This window comes from Triticum aestivum, chromosome 6D, assembly GCF_018294505.1.
Source record: "Triticum aestivum cultivar Chinese Spring chromosome 6D, IWGSC CS RefSeq v2.1, whole genome shotgun sequence".
Classification (NCBI taxonomy): Eukaryota; Viridiplantae; Streptophyta; class Magnoliopsida; order Poales; family Poaceae; genus Triticum; species Triticum aestivum.
In genome coordinates this window covers 103722509-103737932 of record NC_057811.1, presented here as the reverse complement: position 1 = coordinate 103737932, position 15424 = coordinate 103722509, and the positions used below count along the sequence as shown (strand labels likewise).

General features: G+C 43.5%; 1 protein-coding gene, 1 long non-coding RNA gene and 1 pseudogene across 3 annotated transcripts; 2 read left to right on the top strand and 1 right to left on the bottom strand.

Annotated features, from left to right (window-relative positions):
• Window positions 1-726: 726 nt before the first annotated feature.
• On the bottom strand, window positions 727-11585 carry LOC123143865 (uncharacterized). 2 transcript variants are annotated; one of them, XR_006471110.1, is made up of 2 exons: window positions 11182-11585; window positions 727-1479 (listed from the first exon to the last, which is right to left on the bottom strand). It is a non-coding gene; the product is annotated as an uncharacterized lncRNA (long non-coding RNA). The 2 variants fall into 2 exon arrangements; XR_006471111.1 differs by lacking the exon at window positions 11182-11585 and adding an exon at window positions 5638-6238.
• Window positions 1575-5223, top strand: LOC123143862 (tyrosine-sulfated glycopeptide receptor 1). The gene has a single exon (XM_044562865.1). It carries the CDS (start codon window positions 1915-1917, stop codon window positions 5002-5004), a length of 3090 nt encoding a protein of 1029 aa, XP_044418800.1. The 5' UTR covers window positions 1575-1914; the 3' UTR covers window positions 5005-5223.
• Window positions 5639-10982, top strand: LOC123143864 (tyrosine-sulfated glycopeptide receptor 1-like; annotated as a pseudogene).
• Window positions 11586-15424: the final 3839 nt, after the last annotated feature.

Genomic DNA, 15424 nt, shown 5'->3' with positions numbered 1-15424 from the left:
TAGTCTAGCCTAGTCTGGTTGTTTGAGTTCATCGACTCAATTTGGGAGTGATAAGTGAGCAGAGCTTAGCCCGCGGGAGGGAAAAAATTGCAACCCTAGCTTTCCAGGCTCGCTCCACAATGATCCGCCTCACCTGGGACTAGGCCACTGCCACTGCCCATTGCCCGTCACTGCTGCTGCTACCCACCACCGCTGCCGGCAGCGGCGGCCAGGAGCATTACGATGCTCTCCCTTGGTTGGTTCTGCTCCTCCCCTGGATCCACCCTTCTATGGGCAAAATTACCCCGGTCAAGACTCAAGACAAGCACACTGGAGAAAGGAGAAGATAACACCCAGGACAACGAACAAGACAATGGGATCAACTACGCGTTGGGAGCAAACGTACAAGCACGTCAGAGAACCATCGTCGCGTAGTGGGGCCAGTGGCCACGCCGACATTTTTTTACTCCAAGTGGCCAAGTGTGAAACTTCCAAGTGGCGCTATGCACAAAAACAAGTTGCTTGTACGCGCCAGAATTCATGAACGTGTGGAAATACACGCTTGATCCCCAGGCGGACACGCCAAATACAACGTGTGGCTCATAGCAAAAAATAATTAATAAAAGAAAAGCAGGGGCCAGCCACTTTCCTGTATTATGTTCTTCATTCAATTCGCACTGTATCTGATAATAGCATGCACAAATCCTGGGATCCTGCATCTGACAGCAGGAAAACAGAGGTCACTGGTATGTAGAGTGTCAGCCACTTGCCATATATTTTTCTCAATCAGAGAGGAAAAATCATTGACAATCTGTACACTGCTCAATGATAGAGTGCAGCATCTAAAATAATAACAATGATGCATTGTAGCTAACATCACTACATCAGCACATCATTATCATCTACTATACAAAATAATAATGGCACAGTGTTCCCAAAAGAAATGTGATTCTGAACACTAATTATTCAACTAATAAAGTATTTAAACTATACCTAATGCATGGTTAGGTTCCAAAGGACCATGTCCACACAGCACAGGCGTTCCCACAACCACAAGCTGATCAGCATCAGAGGAAAGCGATCAACCAGCCGGCCTGCCAGTGCCAGTGCCAGAGCTCACACGCTACCAAGTTCCGAATTAAGACGACAGACACATTCCATGGTGCACAACAGTGCGCCAGTGGGGAATGGAAAACAACAGCAAACGTAACCATCAGGCAAAGCTCGCGTGATAAGGTGATAAGGGCGAGTAAATCAAGAGGATGGAAGAGAGAACATGTGATCACCCAGCAGGTCAACCATCCACCCCGTCCATTAAGGAACAAAATTGCACTTCTTCTTGTCCTCCACTCAAATGGTCTTGTCCACACCCTGATTGAGACGCCGATGATCGCTCTCGATTGCAATCGCCTTACAGAAATGATCGCCCGTGTACTATCTCGTCAGCTGTATATTCTGCAAATCTTCACCAACTGTTTCTTTTTCAAAAGATGCCTTTTCCTGTTCACCAAAATCCAAAAGGATGTCAGGGCAAGTAAAGATAAGTGCTAGTGGGTAGAGGTTAGATTTGTTTAGTGAAGCCGGTAAGATAAGCGATGCCAGGGCAAGTAAAGTAAGGAGCGCTGTAAGAACTCATTAAGGATTGAGTCAAGGATGACCACAAAATCTACACTGCAGTTTTCTTTTGTACGGAAGGTGTTCAGGAAGATCAGGCAATTGACTTGTCAGTAGATTATAGCAGGAAGCCAATAGCGGAACACTGAAACATCAGTGTGAAGTGTGAACTGGGAAGCAGCTGGTGGGCTGGTGATGAGCACAAGGGACAGAACAAATGGGAGCAAGATCTGCTTCTTTCTTCCCCCCGCTATGAAGATGCTTTATCCAGTCAGTGCACAACTTAAGCTCTGGTTCTCATGCTAGTTTCACCACGAAACCATGCAGACACTCCATTTTTCCGACAAGACACACAGCAAGATATTCCACATACCTTCCCTTGGCCTCGCACTTGTGCTGCTGATCTGCCTGGTCTCTCCTGGCAGTTCGTGCTCGGAGCAGGAGAAGGGCTCCCTTCTACAGTTCCTCGCCGGGCTCTCACAAGACGGTGGCCTCCCTGCGACATGGCGGAATGGCACGGATTGCTGCAAGTGGGAAGGGATCACCTGCAGGCAAGATGGGACGGTCACCGCTGTCTTCCTGCCTTCGAAGGGCCTCCAGGGGCACATCTCACAGTCCCTTGGGGTCCTCACCGGGCTGCAGTACCTTAATCTCTCCCACAACTCGCTGTCCGGTGGACTGCCACCGGAGTTGATGTCGTCCAGCAGCATTACTATCCTTGATGTCAGCTTTAACCAGCTCAATGGAACGCTCCAGGAGCTGCCATCTTCAACGCCTGCCCGGCCTCTACAGGTACTGAACATCTCCAGCAACTCATTTACAGGACAGTTTCCATCCACCACATGGAAAGCAATGGCAAATTTGATCGCACTCAATGCCAGTAAGAACAGATTTACTGGGCAGATACCAACTCATTTCTGTAACAGCTCGCCGTCCTTCACTGTGCTTGAACTGTCTTTCAACAAATTCAGTGGCAGCATCCCCCCAAGTCTTGGTAATTGCTCCAAGCTGAGAGAGCTCAGGGCTGGATACAACAACCTCAGTGGAGCTATTGATGGTACACACATAACCAACCTCAGAAATCTTGTAGTCCTTCATCTTGGATGGAACAACTTCAGTGGCAAGATTCCAGTTTCTATAGGACAGCTCAAGAAATTGGAGGAGCTCCATTTGGCTTACAACAACATGTCAGGGGAACTGCCATCTGCTCTGAGCAACTGCACAAATCTCATAACAATTGACCTCAAGAGCAATCACTTCAGTGGAAAACTTACCAAGGTCAATTTCTCCAACCTGCCCAATCTAAGAATTTTAGACCTCTGGTTAAACAACTTCACCGGTGAAGTTCCAGAAAGCATATACTCGTGCAGTAATCTGATTGCACTGCGGCTATCTAGCAACAACTTACACGGACAGCTCTCATCGAGAATAGGTAATCTGAAGTACCTCTCCTTCTTGTCACTCGGTAAAAACAATTTCACAAACATTACAAATGCACTTCAGATCCTTAAGAGCAGCAAGAACCTGACAACACTGCTTATGGGGCACAACTTTAGGGGAGAGATACTCTCACAGGATGAAACAATTGATGGTTTTGGAAGTCTTCAGGTTCTCGATATACAAGGTTGCAATTTTTCTGGGAGAATACCTGTGTGGATATCAAGGGCTGTAAACTTGCAGATGCTATTTTTATGTGGCAATCGACTCACTGGGTCAATACCAGGCTGGATCAGCTCTCTAAGTCATCTCTTCTATATGGATGTGTCAAGCAACAGTCTTACAGGAGAAATCCCATTAACCTTAACCGAGATGCCAGTGCTAAAATCAACTGATAACGCAACTCATTTGGACCCAACGGTCTTTGAGCTGCCTGTTTATAATGGTCCAGCACTTCAATACCGTGTGGTTACATCTTTCCCAGCAGTGTTGAATCTAAGCAATAACAATTTCACAGGTGTGATTCCCACACAGATTGGTCAGCTGAAAGTGCTTGCTGTACTTGACTTCAGCTTCAACAAGTTATCCGGACAGATCCCACAATCGGTCTGCAACCTCGCAAACTTGCAGGTACTAGACTTGTCCAGCAACAATCTCACAGGTGCTATTCCAGCTGCATTGAACACCCTGCACTTCCTTTCAGCATTCAGTATTTCAAACAATGACCTAGAAGGGCCTATTCCATCTGGAGGCCAGTTTGATACATTTCAGAATTCTAGTTTCAGTGGGAACCCAAAGCTGTGTGTCTCTATGCTAACCCACAAATGTGATTCAGCTTCGATACCTCCACCATCCACAAAAGAGACCACAAAACCACGATATAAGAAGTCTGTTTTTGTAATTGCATTTGGTGTGTTCTTTGGAGGCATCGCTGTTCTTTTGTTGCTGGGGCGGCTCATTGTATTTATCAGGATAAATGGCATTAGAATAAGAAATAGAAGGGAGAATAATGGAGATATTGAAGCAACTTCGTTCTACTCCAGTTCAGAGCAAACATTAGTGGTGATGCGGATGCCGCAAGGGAAGACAGAAGGAACCAAGCTCAAATTCGCTGACATTTTGAAAGCCACAAACAACTTTGACAAGGAGAATATCATTGGATGCGGAGGTTATGGATTAGTCTACAAGGCAGAGCTACCTGATGGATCCAAGCTGGCAATAAAAAAGCTCAACAGTGAAATGTGTCTGATGGAAAGGGAGTTCAGTGCAGAGGTTGATGCACTCTCCATGGCACAACATGATAATCTTGTACCACTGTGGGGTTATTGCATCCAGGGAAACTCGAGGTTCCTTGTATATTCCTACATGGAGAATGGTAGCCTGGATGATTGGCTTCATAACAGGTATGATGATGCCAGCTCATTTCTTGACTGGCCGACTCGGCTAAAGATCGCAAAAGGGGCAAGCCTGGGCCTTTCTTATATCCATGACGTCTGCAAGCCTCAGATTGTCCACCGTGACATCAAATCCAGTAACATCCTACTGGACAAAGAATTTAAAGCTTATGTTGCAGATTTCGGGCTAGCCAGATTGATCCTTCCCGACAAAACTCATGTTACAACTGAGTTGGTCGGCACTATGGGTTATATCCCTCCCGAGTACGGGCAAGCATGGGTTGCTACCTTGAGAGGTGATATGTACAGTTTTGGAGTAGTCTTGCTTGAGCTGCTCACCGGAAAGAGACCTGTTACAGTCCTGTCTACATCAAAAGAACTTGTCCCATGGGTTCTACAGATGAGGTCCGAGTGTAAGCAGACTGAAGTCCTGGATCCAACACTTCGAGGAAGAGGCTATGAAGAGCAAATGCTGGAAGTTCTTGAAACCGCTTGCAAGTGTGTTGATAACAATCAATTCAGAAGGCCAGCTATCACAGAAGTAGTCTCCTCCCTGTCCAGTATAGAAGCTGCCCCATAGATGCCAAGATTAGCGAAGATAAAATGAACCACATATGATAGATAATCTTGTATTTTCGTGCACGATGTACATGTCACATTCGTAGTTTCCCTAAAACCGCTACTTCTGATAAACCTTAGAGTTTGTTTTGTAGTTTGTACAGAGCCTAACAGGTTGCCATTTTGAGCTTTAGGTACTTCCTTAAGAAAAGGTTTTTGCAAAATTCATAGTATAATTTTTCCATGTTTCTTAAAGTACTATACATATACAGATATACTTAAGTTTCACAGGCATGGGACAAAGTTAGATATGCAAAATGCTTTTTTTTCCCTCAGAGAAATATTCAAAATGGTTTCCATTCAAATACAGATACCATGCGCTGTCAGCACTGAAAATGATTTCCATTCAAGTGCAGATATTGTGTTATGTCATCCATTTGCTTTCTATCAGCTGTTTTGAGAAAATCACCAGAGTTGGAGGTGAATTACCGAATTACTATACATCAATGTTTGGTTAGTACAAGTACAACCATTGAACAAATGGAATAAGAATTTGAGAATGTAATAACTACTACTGTCTTCCGAATTTGTATAACTCAGCACGCGCAACAGAATGAAGTCACTAGCATAATACGAGAGGAATGATACTACCTACCATGCCGAAGGATTCACGTGGGCACGTGGCCAAGAAACCACGGGCCGCAAACCGTAGCTCGCCACTTCGGCGTATACACATACGCATCAGAATGCTTCCGAGCGTGGTCTACGAGCCTATCCGGCTTCTCGACGGCAACTGTCGCGGTCCAAGAAAAGACACCGGGGTCGGCATTCCGCCGAACGGCCTGGGCGCGCTGCTGCCGAGGCGGCCGGCGCTGGGCAGAAAAGGCCGGCATTGCGTCAGAGGAATAGATGCCAGCGTGCGCGTGGAACGGAGCGAGCACGGCAGCGTGCTAGGAGGAGGAGGCACAGGCACTTCCGTCTTCCGGTGAGAATGGTGGAGTTGCAACTCGCCGGGTGCGGGGAGCGATGGCGAGATAGCGGTGAAAGGGAAAGGGCGCTGTTTTTTTTTTGGAGGGGTGAAAGGCGCTGACATGTACCGCGGGGTGGACCGGCCCATTCGCGCACACTGCGCATGATTTGTTAATTGGTTCTTGCCTCTTTGTGCTATTTTGTTCCACTTGTATTTTTTATTCTTTAATTTTAAATAGGAAACCAACTTTACTTAAAAAATCTCTTTAGTTTTTTAAAAATTTATATTTGGTTTATTTCTCTATTTTTATATTTGGGAAAAAAATATTTTACTAACTTTTATAAAAATGTCTAGTGTCTCAATTTAAAATGTTAATAATGTATTAAAAACTTTTCAACATGTACATAAAAATGTTCAACATGTGTATATGTTCATTGCGTATTTTAAAGTTTCAACATTAACTGAATTTTTTTAACATGTATTTATTTAAAAATATTAACGTGTATTTGGAAAACATTAAATGTGTATTTAAAAAATCAACTTGTATTTTAAAAATGGAAACAAGAAAATTAAAACATTTAATGGGAGAATAAAAACGAAAAATAAAAATAAAAAAAGGAAGGTTCCCAAAACCACTCCATCTATACTCCCAACATTGCCCCAGTGGTATAGTAACTTTGTTAATGCTCCAGCCCCGGATGACCGTTGTGGGTATCACTCACAATAAAGCGATACCTAGCATTTGTGAAAGTGAAAGACTATGGAGAGATTTCTCTAGCTTCTGAGTTTTTCCTAAGTCCTGGTATTTTCAGGCCCGTTATGATCTGAGGGCAAGTGCCCTGGATTAATGTGATTGCGTTTGTGCTCTGTGTGCTTTACTCTTTGAATCTCGCCCAACCAAGCATCTATTTACAATGGTGGAGCTCAACACAATGTTTTCAGAAGGGTTTTTATCACTTTTGCTACTAGTTGTGCCACGCTGCTAATTTTTGCTACTAAAAATTTTTCCTACTCAGAAATGCCACTGTTCCATTAGACACACACTCATAAATTATCTATCACAAAAATTATACTCCCTTTGTAGAAAAAATATAGGACGTTTTAGATCACTAAAATGTATGTACCGAGTAGTTTTCAATGGTATGATCCTTATTGAAATTATTGGTCAAAGTTTAAGCACAGAAAACAAGGGTCGCCATGTAAACAGGGGCAGAGGGAGTAGTAAGATTCTTATGTTCTTCAGTCCGCACCGTGTCTAAATATCTGATAAATAACATGCACAAATCCTCTGATACATGCTACTCCCTTCATTCACAAATATAAGATGTTTTGCATATTTCAATATGGACTGCAACTACGAGGGACAGGACAAATGGGAGCAAGATCTGCTTCTTTCTTTCCCATCATGCTCTTTCATGGTTAGACCACCATTGATGCTTTACACAGTCAGGGGACAACATAACCTCTAGTTCCCATGCTAGTTTCACCAGATAACCATGCAGACACTCCATTTTTCCAACAAGACTTACAGCAAGATATTGCACATACCTTCCCTTGGCCTTGCTCTTGTGCTGCTGATATGCTTGGCCTCTCCTACTAGTTCTTGCACGGAGCAGGAGAAGGGCTCCCTTCTCCAATTCCTCGGCGGGCTCTCACAAGATGGTGGCCTCGCTGCCTCATGGCAGAATGGCTCGGATTGCTGCCAGTGGGAAGGGATCACCTGCAGCACAGATGGGATTGTTACAGATGTCCTGCTGGCTTCTAGGAGTCTTCAGGGGCACATCACACCTTCTCTTGGGAACCTCACTGGATTGCTGCGCCTCAACCTGTCAAACAATCTGCTATCTGGTGGTCTACCGCAGGAACTGGTATCCTCCAGCAGCATCCTCATTGTAGACGTCAGCTTTAACCGTCTCGGAGGAGACCTGCACAAGTTGTCGCCCACTCATGCCCGGCCACTGAAGGTACTGAACATCTCGAGCAATTTGTTTACAGGACAGTTTCCATCCTCCACATGGCAGGGGATGAAAAATCTGGTTGCATTCAATGCCAGCAACAACAGCTTTACTGGGCAGCTACCAACTCATTTCTGTGCCAGCTCGCCATCCTTGGCAGTGCTTGAACTCTGCTACAATCAATTCAGAGGGAGCATTCCCCCTGAACTTGGTAGCTGCTACATGCTCAGAGTGCTCAAGGTTGGCCACAACAACCTCAGTGGGACTCTCCCAGATGAACTCTTCAATGCTACCTTGTTAGAATACGTCTCCTTCCCCGGGAACAGGTTAGAAGGAAAACTTCAAGGCTCACATATTGTCAAACTCAGTAATCTGGGTACTCTTCATCTTGGAGAGAACAACATCAGTGGCGAGATTCCGGAGTCTATAGGTCATCTCAAGAGATTGGAGGAACTCCATTTAAACAACAACCTCATGTATGGGGAGCTGCCATCGAGTCTGATCAACTGCACAAATCTCATAAGCATTGACTTCAAGAACAACAATTTCAGCGGAGAACTCGCTAAGGTCAATTTCTCCAACCTACCCAATCTAAAATCTTTAGATCTTATGCACAACAGCTTCAGTGGCCAAATTCCGGAAAGCATCTACTCATGTAGTAATCTAACTGCACTGCGGCTATCTTCCAATAAGTTCGATGGCCAGCTGTCAGAAAAAATAGGCAATCTGAAGTCCCTCTCATTCCTATCACTTGCTAACAACAGTCTTACAAATATTACAAGAGCACTTCATATACTTAGGAGCTCCAAGAATCTCACTACCCTTCTTATTGGGCTCAACTTCGTGAATGAGACCATGCCAGATGATGACAGCATTGCTGGTTTTGAGAATCTTCAGGTTTTTAGTGTCGAACGATGCGGATTATTTGGACAAATGCCTCGTTGGATATCGAAGCTAGAAAATTTACAAATATTAATGTTGTCTGACAATCAACTCACTGGATCAATACCAGCCTGGATCAAAACCCTAAGCAACCTGTTTTATCTGGACATATCAAACAACAGCCTCACAGGGGGAGTTCCAAAAGCCCTTATGGATATGCCAATGCTAAAGTCAGATAATAGTGAAGCCCATTTAGACCCAAGGGTATTTGAGCTACCTGTTTATATTGGTCCATCACGACAATACCGTGTACCTATTGCTTTTCGTAATGTGCTGGATCTAAGCAATAACAAATTCACCGGTGAATTCCCCCTCGAGATTGGTCAGTTGAAATCCCTCCTTTCACTCAATTTTAGCTTCAACCACTTGACAGGACAGATCCCACAATCAATATGCAACCTCACAAACCTGCAGCTGTTAGATTTGTCGAGCAACAATCTAACAGGTGGAATCCCAGGTGCATTGAATAGACTGAACTTCCTTTCAGCATTCAATATTTCAAACAATGGTCTAGAAGGGCCTATTCCATCTGGAGGCCAGTTTAATACATTTCAGAATTCTAGTTTCATTGGGAATCCAAAGCTGTGTGGCTCTACTCTCACTCACAAATGTTATTCAGATTCAATACCTCCATCCCCCAGAAAAAAACGAGATATGAAGGCTATTTTTGCAATTGCATTTGGCGTGTTCTTCGGAGGCATTGCTATTCTTTTGTTGCTGGTGCGTCTCCTTATCTCAATCCAGAAGAAGGGTTTTATGGCAAAACACAGAAGAGGGAGTAATGAGGATGTTGAAGCAACTTCATTCTACTCCAGTTCAGAGGAAACATAGTGGTCATGCGGACGCCGCAAGGCAAGGGAGAAGAAAACAAGCTCAAATTCACTGACATTTTGAAAGCCACGAACAACTTTGACAAGGCAAATGTCGTTGGATGTGGAGGTTATGGATTAGTCTACAGGGCAGTGTTGTCTGATGGCTCCAAGCTGGCAATCAAAAAGCTCAATGGTGAAATGTGTCTAATGGATAGGGAGTTTAGTGCAGAGGTTGGTGCACTCTCCAGGGCACAACATGAAAATCTTGTACCACCGTGGGGTTACTGCGTCCAGGGAAACTCAAGGTTTCTCATATATTCCTACATGGAGAACGGAAGCCTGGATGATTGGCTTCATAACAGGGATGATGATGCTATCTCATTTCTTGACTGGCCGACTCGTCTCAAGATCGCACAAGGAGCAAGCCTGGGACTTTCTTATATCCATGAAGTCTGCGACCCTCAAATTGTCCACCGAGACATCAAATCCAGTAACATCCTACTGGACAATGAATTTAAAGCTTACGTTGCAGATTTTGGGCTAGCCAGATTGATTCTTCCCAACCAAACTCATGTCACAACTGAACTGGTCGGTACTATGGGTTACATTCCCCCCGAGTATGGGCAAGCATGGGTTGCTACACTGAGAGGTGATATGTACAGTTTCGGAGTAGTACTGCTTGAGCTGCTCACTGGAATGCGACCTGTTTCAATCCTATCAAGGTCAAAAGAACTTGTCCCATGGGTGCTGGAGATGAGGTCTGAGGGGAAGCAGGTTGAGGTCCTGGATCCAACACTTCGAGGCACAGGATGTGAAGATCAAATGTTAAAGGTGCTTGAAGCTGCTTCCAAATGTGTCGACAGCAATCAATTCATGAGGCCAGCTATCACAGAAGTAGTCTCCTGCCTGGCCAGTATAGATGCTGACCCGCAGATGCAAAGATGAGCCAAGATACAATGAACCACACATGATAGATAATCTTGAGGTTTTGTGCATGATGTACATGTAACTTTCTTAGTTTCAGTAGAACTACGACTTCAGATAATCAGTTTGTTTTGAACTTTTGCACAGAGCCTAACAGGTTGCCATCTTGAGCTTTACGTGCTTCTTTAAGGAAATATTTTGGTATTCATCTTCCTTCAGATCTTTTTTGCGAGGACCTTTAGATGTTTCTGTGTGTATTATATATGCTTTAAGTTTCACAAGCATGAGACAGAGTATAAACATGTGGACTGACTATCTTGTTTTGTCAGTGAAAGATTGGAAATGGTTTTCATTGGGCAGATATTTTGTCTTTCAGCTGTTTATTCTGGAACCTGGGTCAACGGTTTTAAGAACCATAGAGTTGGAGGTGAATTGCCGAATTACTAGCTACAGCAAATGTTTGGTTGGTCCAAGCGTCAAACAAATGGAATGAGAAACTGAGAATGTAATAATACGACTACCATCTTTGAAATACAAACAACTTAGTACGCAGTCACTAGCAGAACACGAGAGGAATGGCGATCAGAAGCACCTACCTACCATGTAGGAGGATTCAGGCGGCCTTGCAACGTAGCTCGCTCCTCCGGCATATACACATAGGCATCAGAACACTTCCCAAGCATGTTCTACGATGCCACCCGGACTCTCGATGGCAACCGTAGAGGACTCGCGGTCCAAGAAACGACATCCGGGTCGGCATTCCGCCGAACGGCCTGAGCGCGCTGCTGCCGAGGCGGACGGCGCTGGGAAGAAAAGGCCGGCATTGCGTCGGAGGAATAGATGCATGCGTGCGCGTGGAACGGAGCGAACGTGGCAGAGGATGCGCTGCGAGCACGGCGGCGTGAGAGGAGGAGAAGGCCGGTGAGAATGGTGGAGCTGAGACTCGCCGGGAGAGAGGAGTGATGGGGGATGGATAGGGCGGGGAAAGCGGAACCGCGGAAGGCAGGCTGTGGAGCGCGGGAGCGTTTTCTCGCCTACTGCGAGACAGAGAAAGAGCGCGCTACAAGCCGGCCCAATTCGCGTTCTTTCTCGCCTACTGCGAGACAGAGAAAGAGCGCGCTACAAGCCGGCCCAATTCGCGTTCTTTCTCGCCTACTGCGAGACAGAGAAAGAGCGCGCTACAAGCCGGCCCAATTCGCGTTCCTGCCGGAGCGGGTTTTAGCGCTCTTTTTTTTTTCTCGTGCGTTTTCCTGTGGTGGGTTTCATCAGTTTTCCTCGCGGTTTTGGTTTTCTGTGTTTTTCTGGCTGGTCTCTTCACCTTTCTTGGTTTTAAATTTTTCTTTAATTTCTTTTTTATGATTTTCCATTTCTGTTTCACTCGCATAGGCATGCCCATACCTCGAAGGCTCCTACGCAAAGTTTTAAATGTCACGCGTATGGGCCATTCATCCTCAGCCTTTTGGCCGGATGGTGCACCAAATTTTGTTCATGCGTTGATCACCGGCTATTTGGCTGGTCGTTCAGGTTGATGGAATAGATTGGTATTCCGTCTAAAAAAAATTTTAAATGGCGGGACGTACCCCGCTATAGCCCAACTATGATGATTTTGGAGCCGGGGGCATGCCTATGTCTCGCTTAGTGGGTTCCTATATGGCGCATAGGGCGCCCCCGAGCGACCAGGCGCGCACCCCCTGGCACGCTAATTTGCAGTTTAACTATAAAAAAGGCAATGTAGGAACGCTGTAGCATTTTGGCACTGTATCAAAACGATGAAGTACTTCTGGTTCACTGTAGCATCCCGTTTTTTACTTGGTTTTTTACGTCCAACATTTTATGAAAATATATACGTGTGTTTCGAATACACATTGATCATTTCTAATATAGATTGAACAAATTTTAAAAAAGTGTGAACTTTTTTGTAGAAAAATGCTGAACAAATTTCAAATGCACAATGAACATTTCTAATATACATTGAACAATTCTTAATATACAATGAACAAATTTCAAATACACAGCGAATATTTTGTAAAATATACTTTGAACAATTTTTTTAATATACGATTAACATTTTTGTAATAGAAGATGAACATTTTTATAATGTGTGGTGAACTTTTCATCAATATACGATGAACATTTTCTTAATATACGATGAGCATATTTGTAACACATGGTGAACTTTTTATATAATATTAAAAAAAGGAGAAAAAAGAAGAAAAGGTAATAGAAGCAGAAAAAAACGTAAAACAAGAAAAAGAAAGGAAAAAAGAAACCAAAACAGAAGGAAAAAACTGAGAAACCGAAAGCAAAAAAGTCAGAAGAAAAACGAAAAAAAACCCCGCAGGAAACAGCATGGGAAACAGTCAAAATCACTAATTAAGGAGTACTCGTTGCAAAGAACACTCCATCTTCCCAGGTCACGACAAGTGGCGCACATGCAGCGCACCACTTGTCGCAACCTGGGAGTTTTCCCTTTTTTCGTAGATTCGTTTATTCAAAACGTTTTATTTCTTAAACCGTGCGTCCAAATCTCAAACCGTTTTCACCATTGGATTCCTCGCGTCGAGATCTTCAATACTAGATCCTATGTTGATAGGTTTTGACGAACTTTTTTTTCACGAAAAAACCGGACGAAGAAACCAAATCGGGAGCACGGTTTTTTCCCTTTCCGAAAGAGGCACGCCCGTGCCTCTCGTGAAATCACAACCGTGCCTCTCGTGGAAGCAAAACCGTGACTCTCGTGGAAAGAAAAAAAACAGAAAACGCATATTTTTCCGTTTCCGAAAGAGGCACGCCCGTGACTCTCGCGAAAGCACAACCGTGCCTCTAGCAAAAGCAAAATCGTGATTCTCGCGAAAGAAAAAAGAATAGAAAACGCGTATTTTTCCCTTTCCGAGAGGCACGCCCGTGACTCTCGCAAAAGCACAACCGTGCCTTTCGCGGAAGCAAAACTGTCACTCTTGCGAAAGAAAAAAAAACAGAAAACGCGTTTTGTTTTTCCCTTTCCGAGAGGCACGGCCGTGGCCGTGACTCTCACGAAAGCACAACCATGCCTCTCGCGGAAGTAAAACCGTGACTCTCGCGAAAAAAAACAAAAAACACGTTTTTTTTTCGTTTCCGAAAGGCACGGCCGTGACTCTCGCTAAAGCACAACCGTGCCTCTCGTGAAAAAAAACATGACTTTTCACAAAAGAAAAAAAAAGTAAACACGTTTTTTCGCGCAAATTTTTTTTAATTTTTTTTGGTCGAAACGCTAAGGAAGACCGGGGAAAACCCAAAACGTCGAAAAAACCCGGGAAAAAAACTGTTTAAAAAGCCGAAAACGCGTGCGGAAAAATAAAAAAATTCTGAAGGGAGCGTGCAGAGCGTGACACATGGCGAATGGCTGAGAGCGCGCCAAGTGGTACTGATCGTTGCGAGGCTCCTGAAGGAGTGCTCGTTAACTAGTTGCTCCCGGAAACAGCAGCAAACTAAAAACAGCACACATTATCCGTAGGTGGGCTAGCCCATGCGGAGGCTCCCTTCAGCGAAGCCTTGACAATTTGCCGCCCGCGGGCGGCAAATAGGATTTGCCACGCGCCATATAGTAGCTCCCTCTCGGTTATAGCGAGACGTAAGGCAGTCTTGCCTCAAGCGAGCGCTAGATTGGGCCGGCCCAGCGTGCAGGAGGCCACAGGCCTAAAAAGTGCTCGTTATTTTCACTGTTTTTTCTTCTTCACATTTTTTGCTTTTTTTTACCTTTCTTCTATACCTCCAAATATTCTAAATATATATACTAAAAAATAATTTACATAAATTTTCAAAAGAGTTAGTCATGTATATGAAAAATATTAAATGTATAGAAAAATGTTTCCGCTGTGTATGAAAAATGTACAATGTGCTTGGAAAAAATAAGACATAAAAAGATATACGTTTTGAAGAATCTTGTATTTCAGAAATGTTACATGTGTATATAAAAATGTTTCTAATGTATACAAAAATATATAATTTGTATGAAAATAATAGACTAAAAAATACTCCCTCCATTCCTAAATATTTGTCTTTCTAGAGATTTCAACAAGTGACTACATACGGAGCAAAATGAGTGAATCTACACTCTAAAATATGTCTATATACATCCATATGTGGTAGTCCATTTGATATCTCTAAAAAGACAAATATTTAGAAACGGAGAGAGTATATGCTTTAAAACATGTTAATCATATATGTCCAGAATGTTAAATGTGTATATAAAAGATGTTCCTGGCGTATAATAAAATGTACAATGTGTATGGAAAATTAGACAAAAATATGTGTGTTTAAAAAATGTTAATCTCCATTTCCAAAATGTTAAATGTGTTTATGAATAATGTTGCTGATGTATAAAAGATGTAAGATGTGTATGGAAAAAAGTAGATACCCAAAAAATAAGCTTAAAAAAATGTATTTTCAAAATGTCAAATGTGTGTATAAAAAATGTACGTGATGCCTATGAAAAATGTACAATGAAAAACAAAGAAACAAATAAAACCAAAAAAGACAAAGAAAGAAAATGAATAAAAAGAAACAAAAAAAGAAATGCAAAAAAATAGTGAAAACCGAAAAAACAAACAAAGAAAAACGAAAAAAAAAACTAAAACCGTGAAAGAAACAAAACCGGGCGACAAAACATAGGAAACAGAATACCATGAAGTAATAAAGAAAACTAAGAAGAAAAATAGAGACAGCCTGCAATATATAGTCTCGTTTTCTTTCTTCCAGGGAAAGAAAGAGGGCCCTTTGGCTAGGGTTTCTCGTGCCTCCTGTCGGCGCTGCCGCCGGTCTACCTTGTCTCCTGTGGTCTTAGGGCCATGGAGGCGTGGG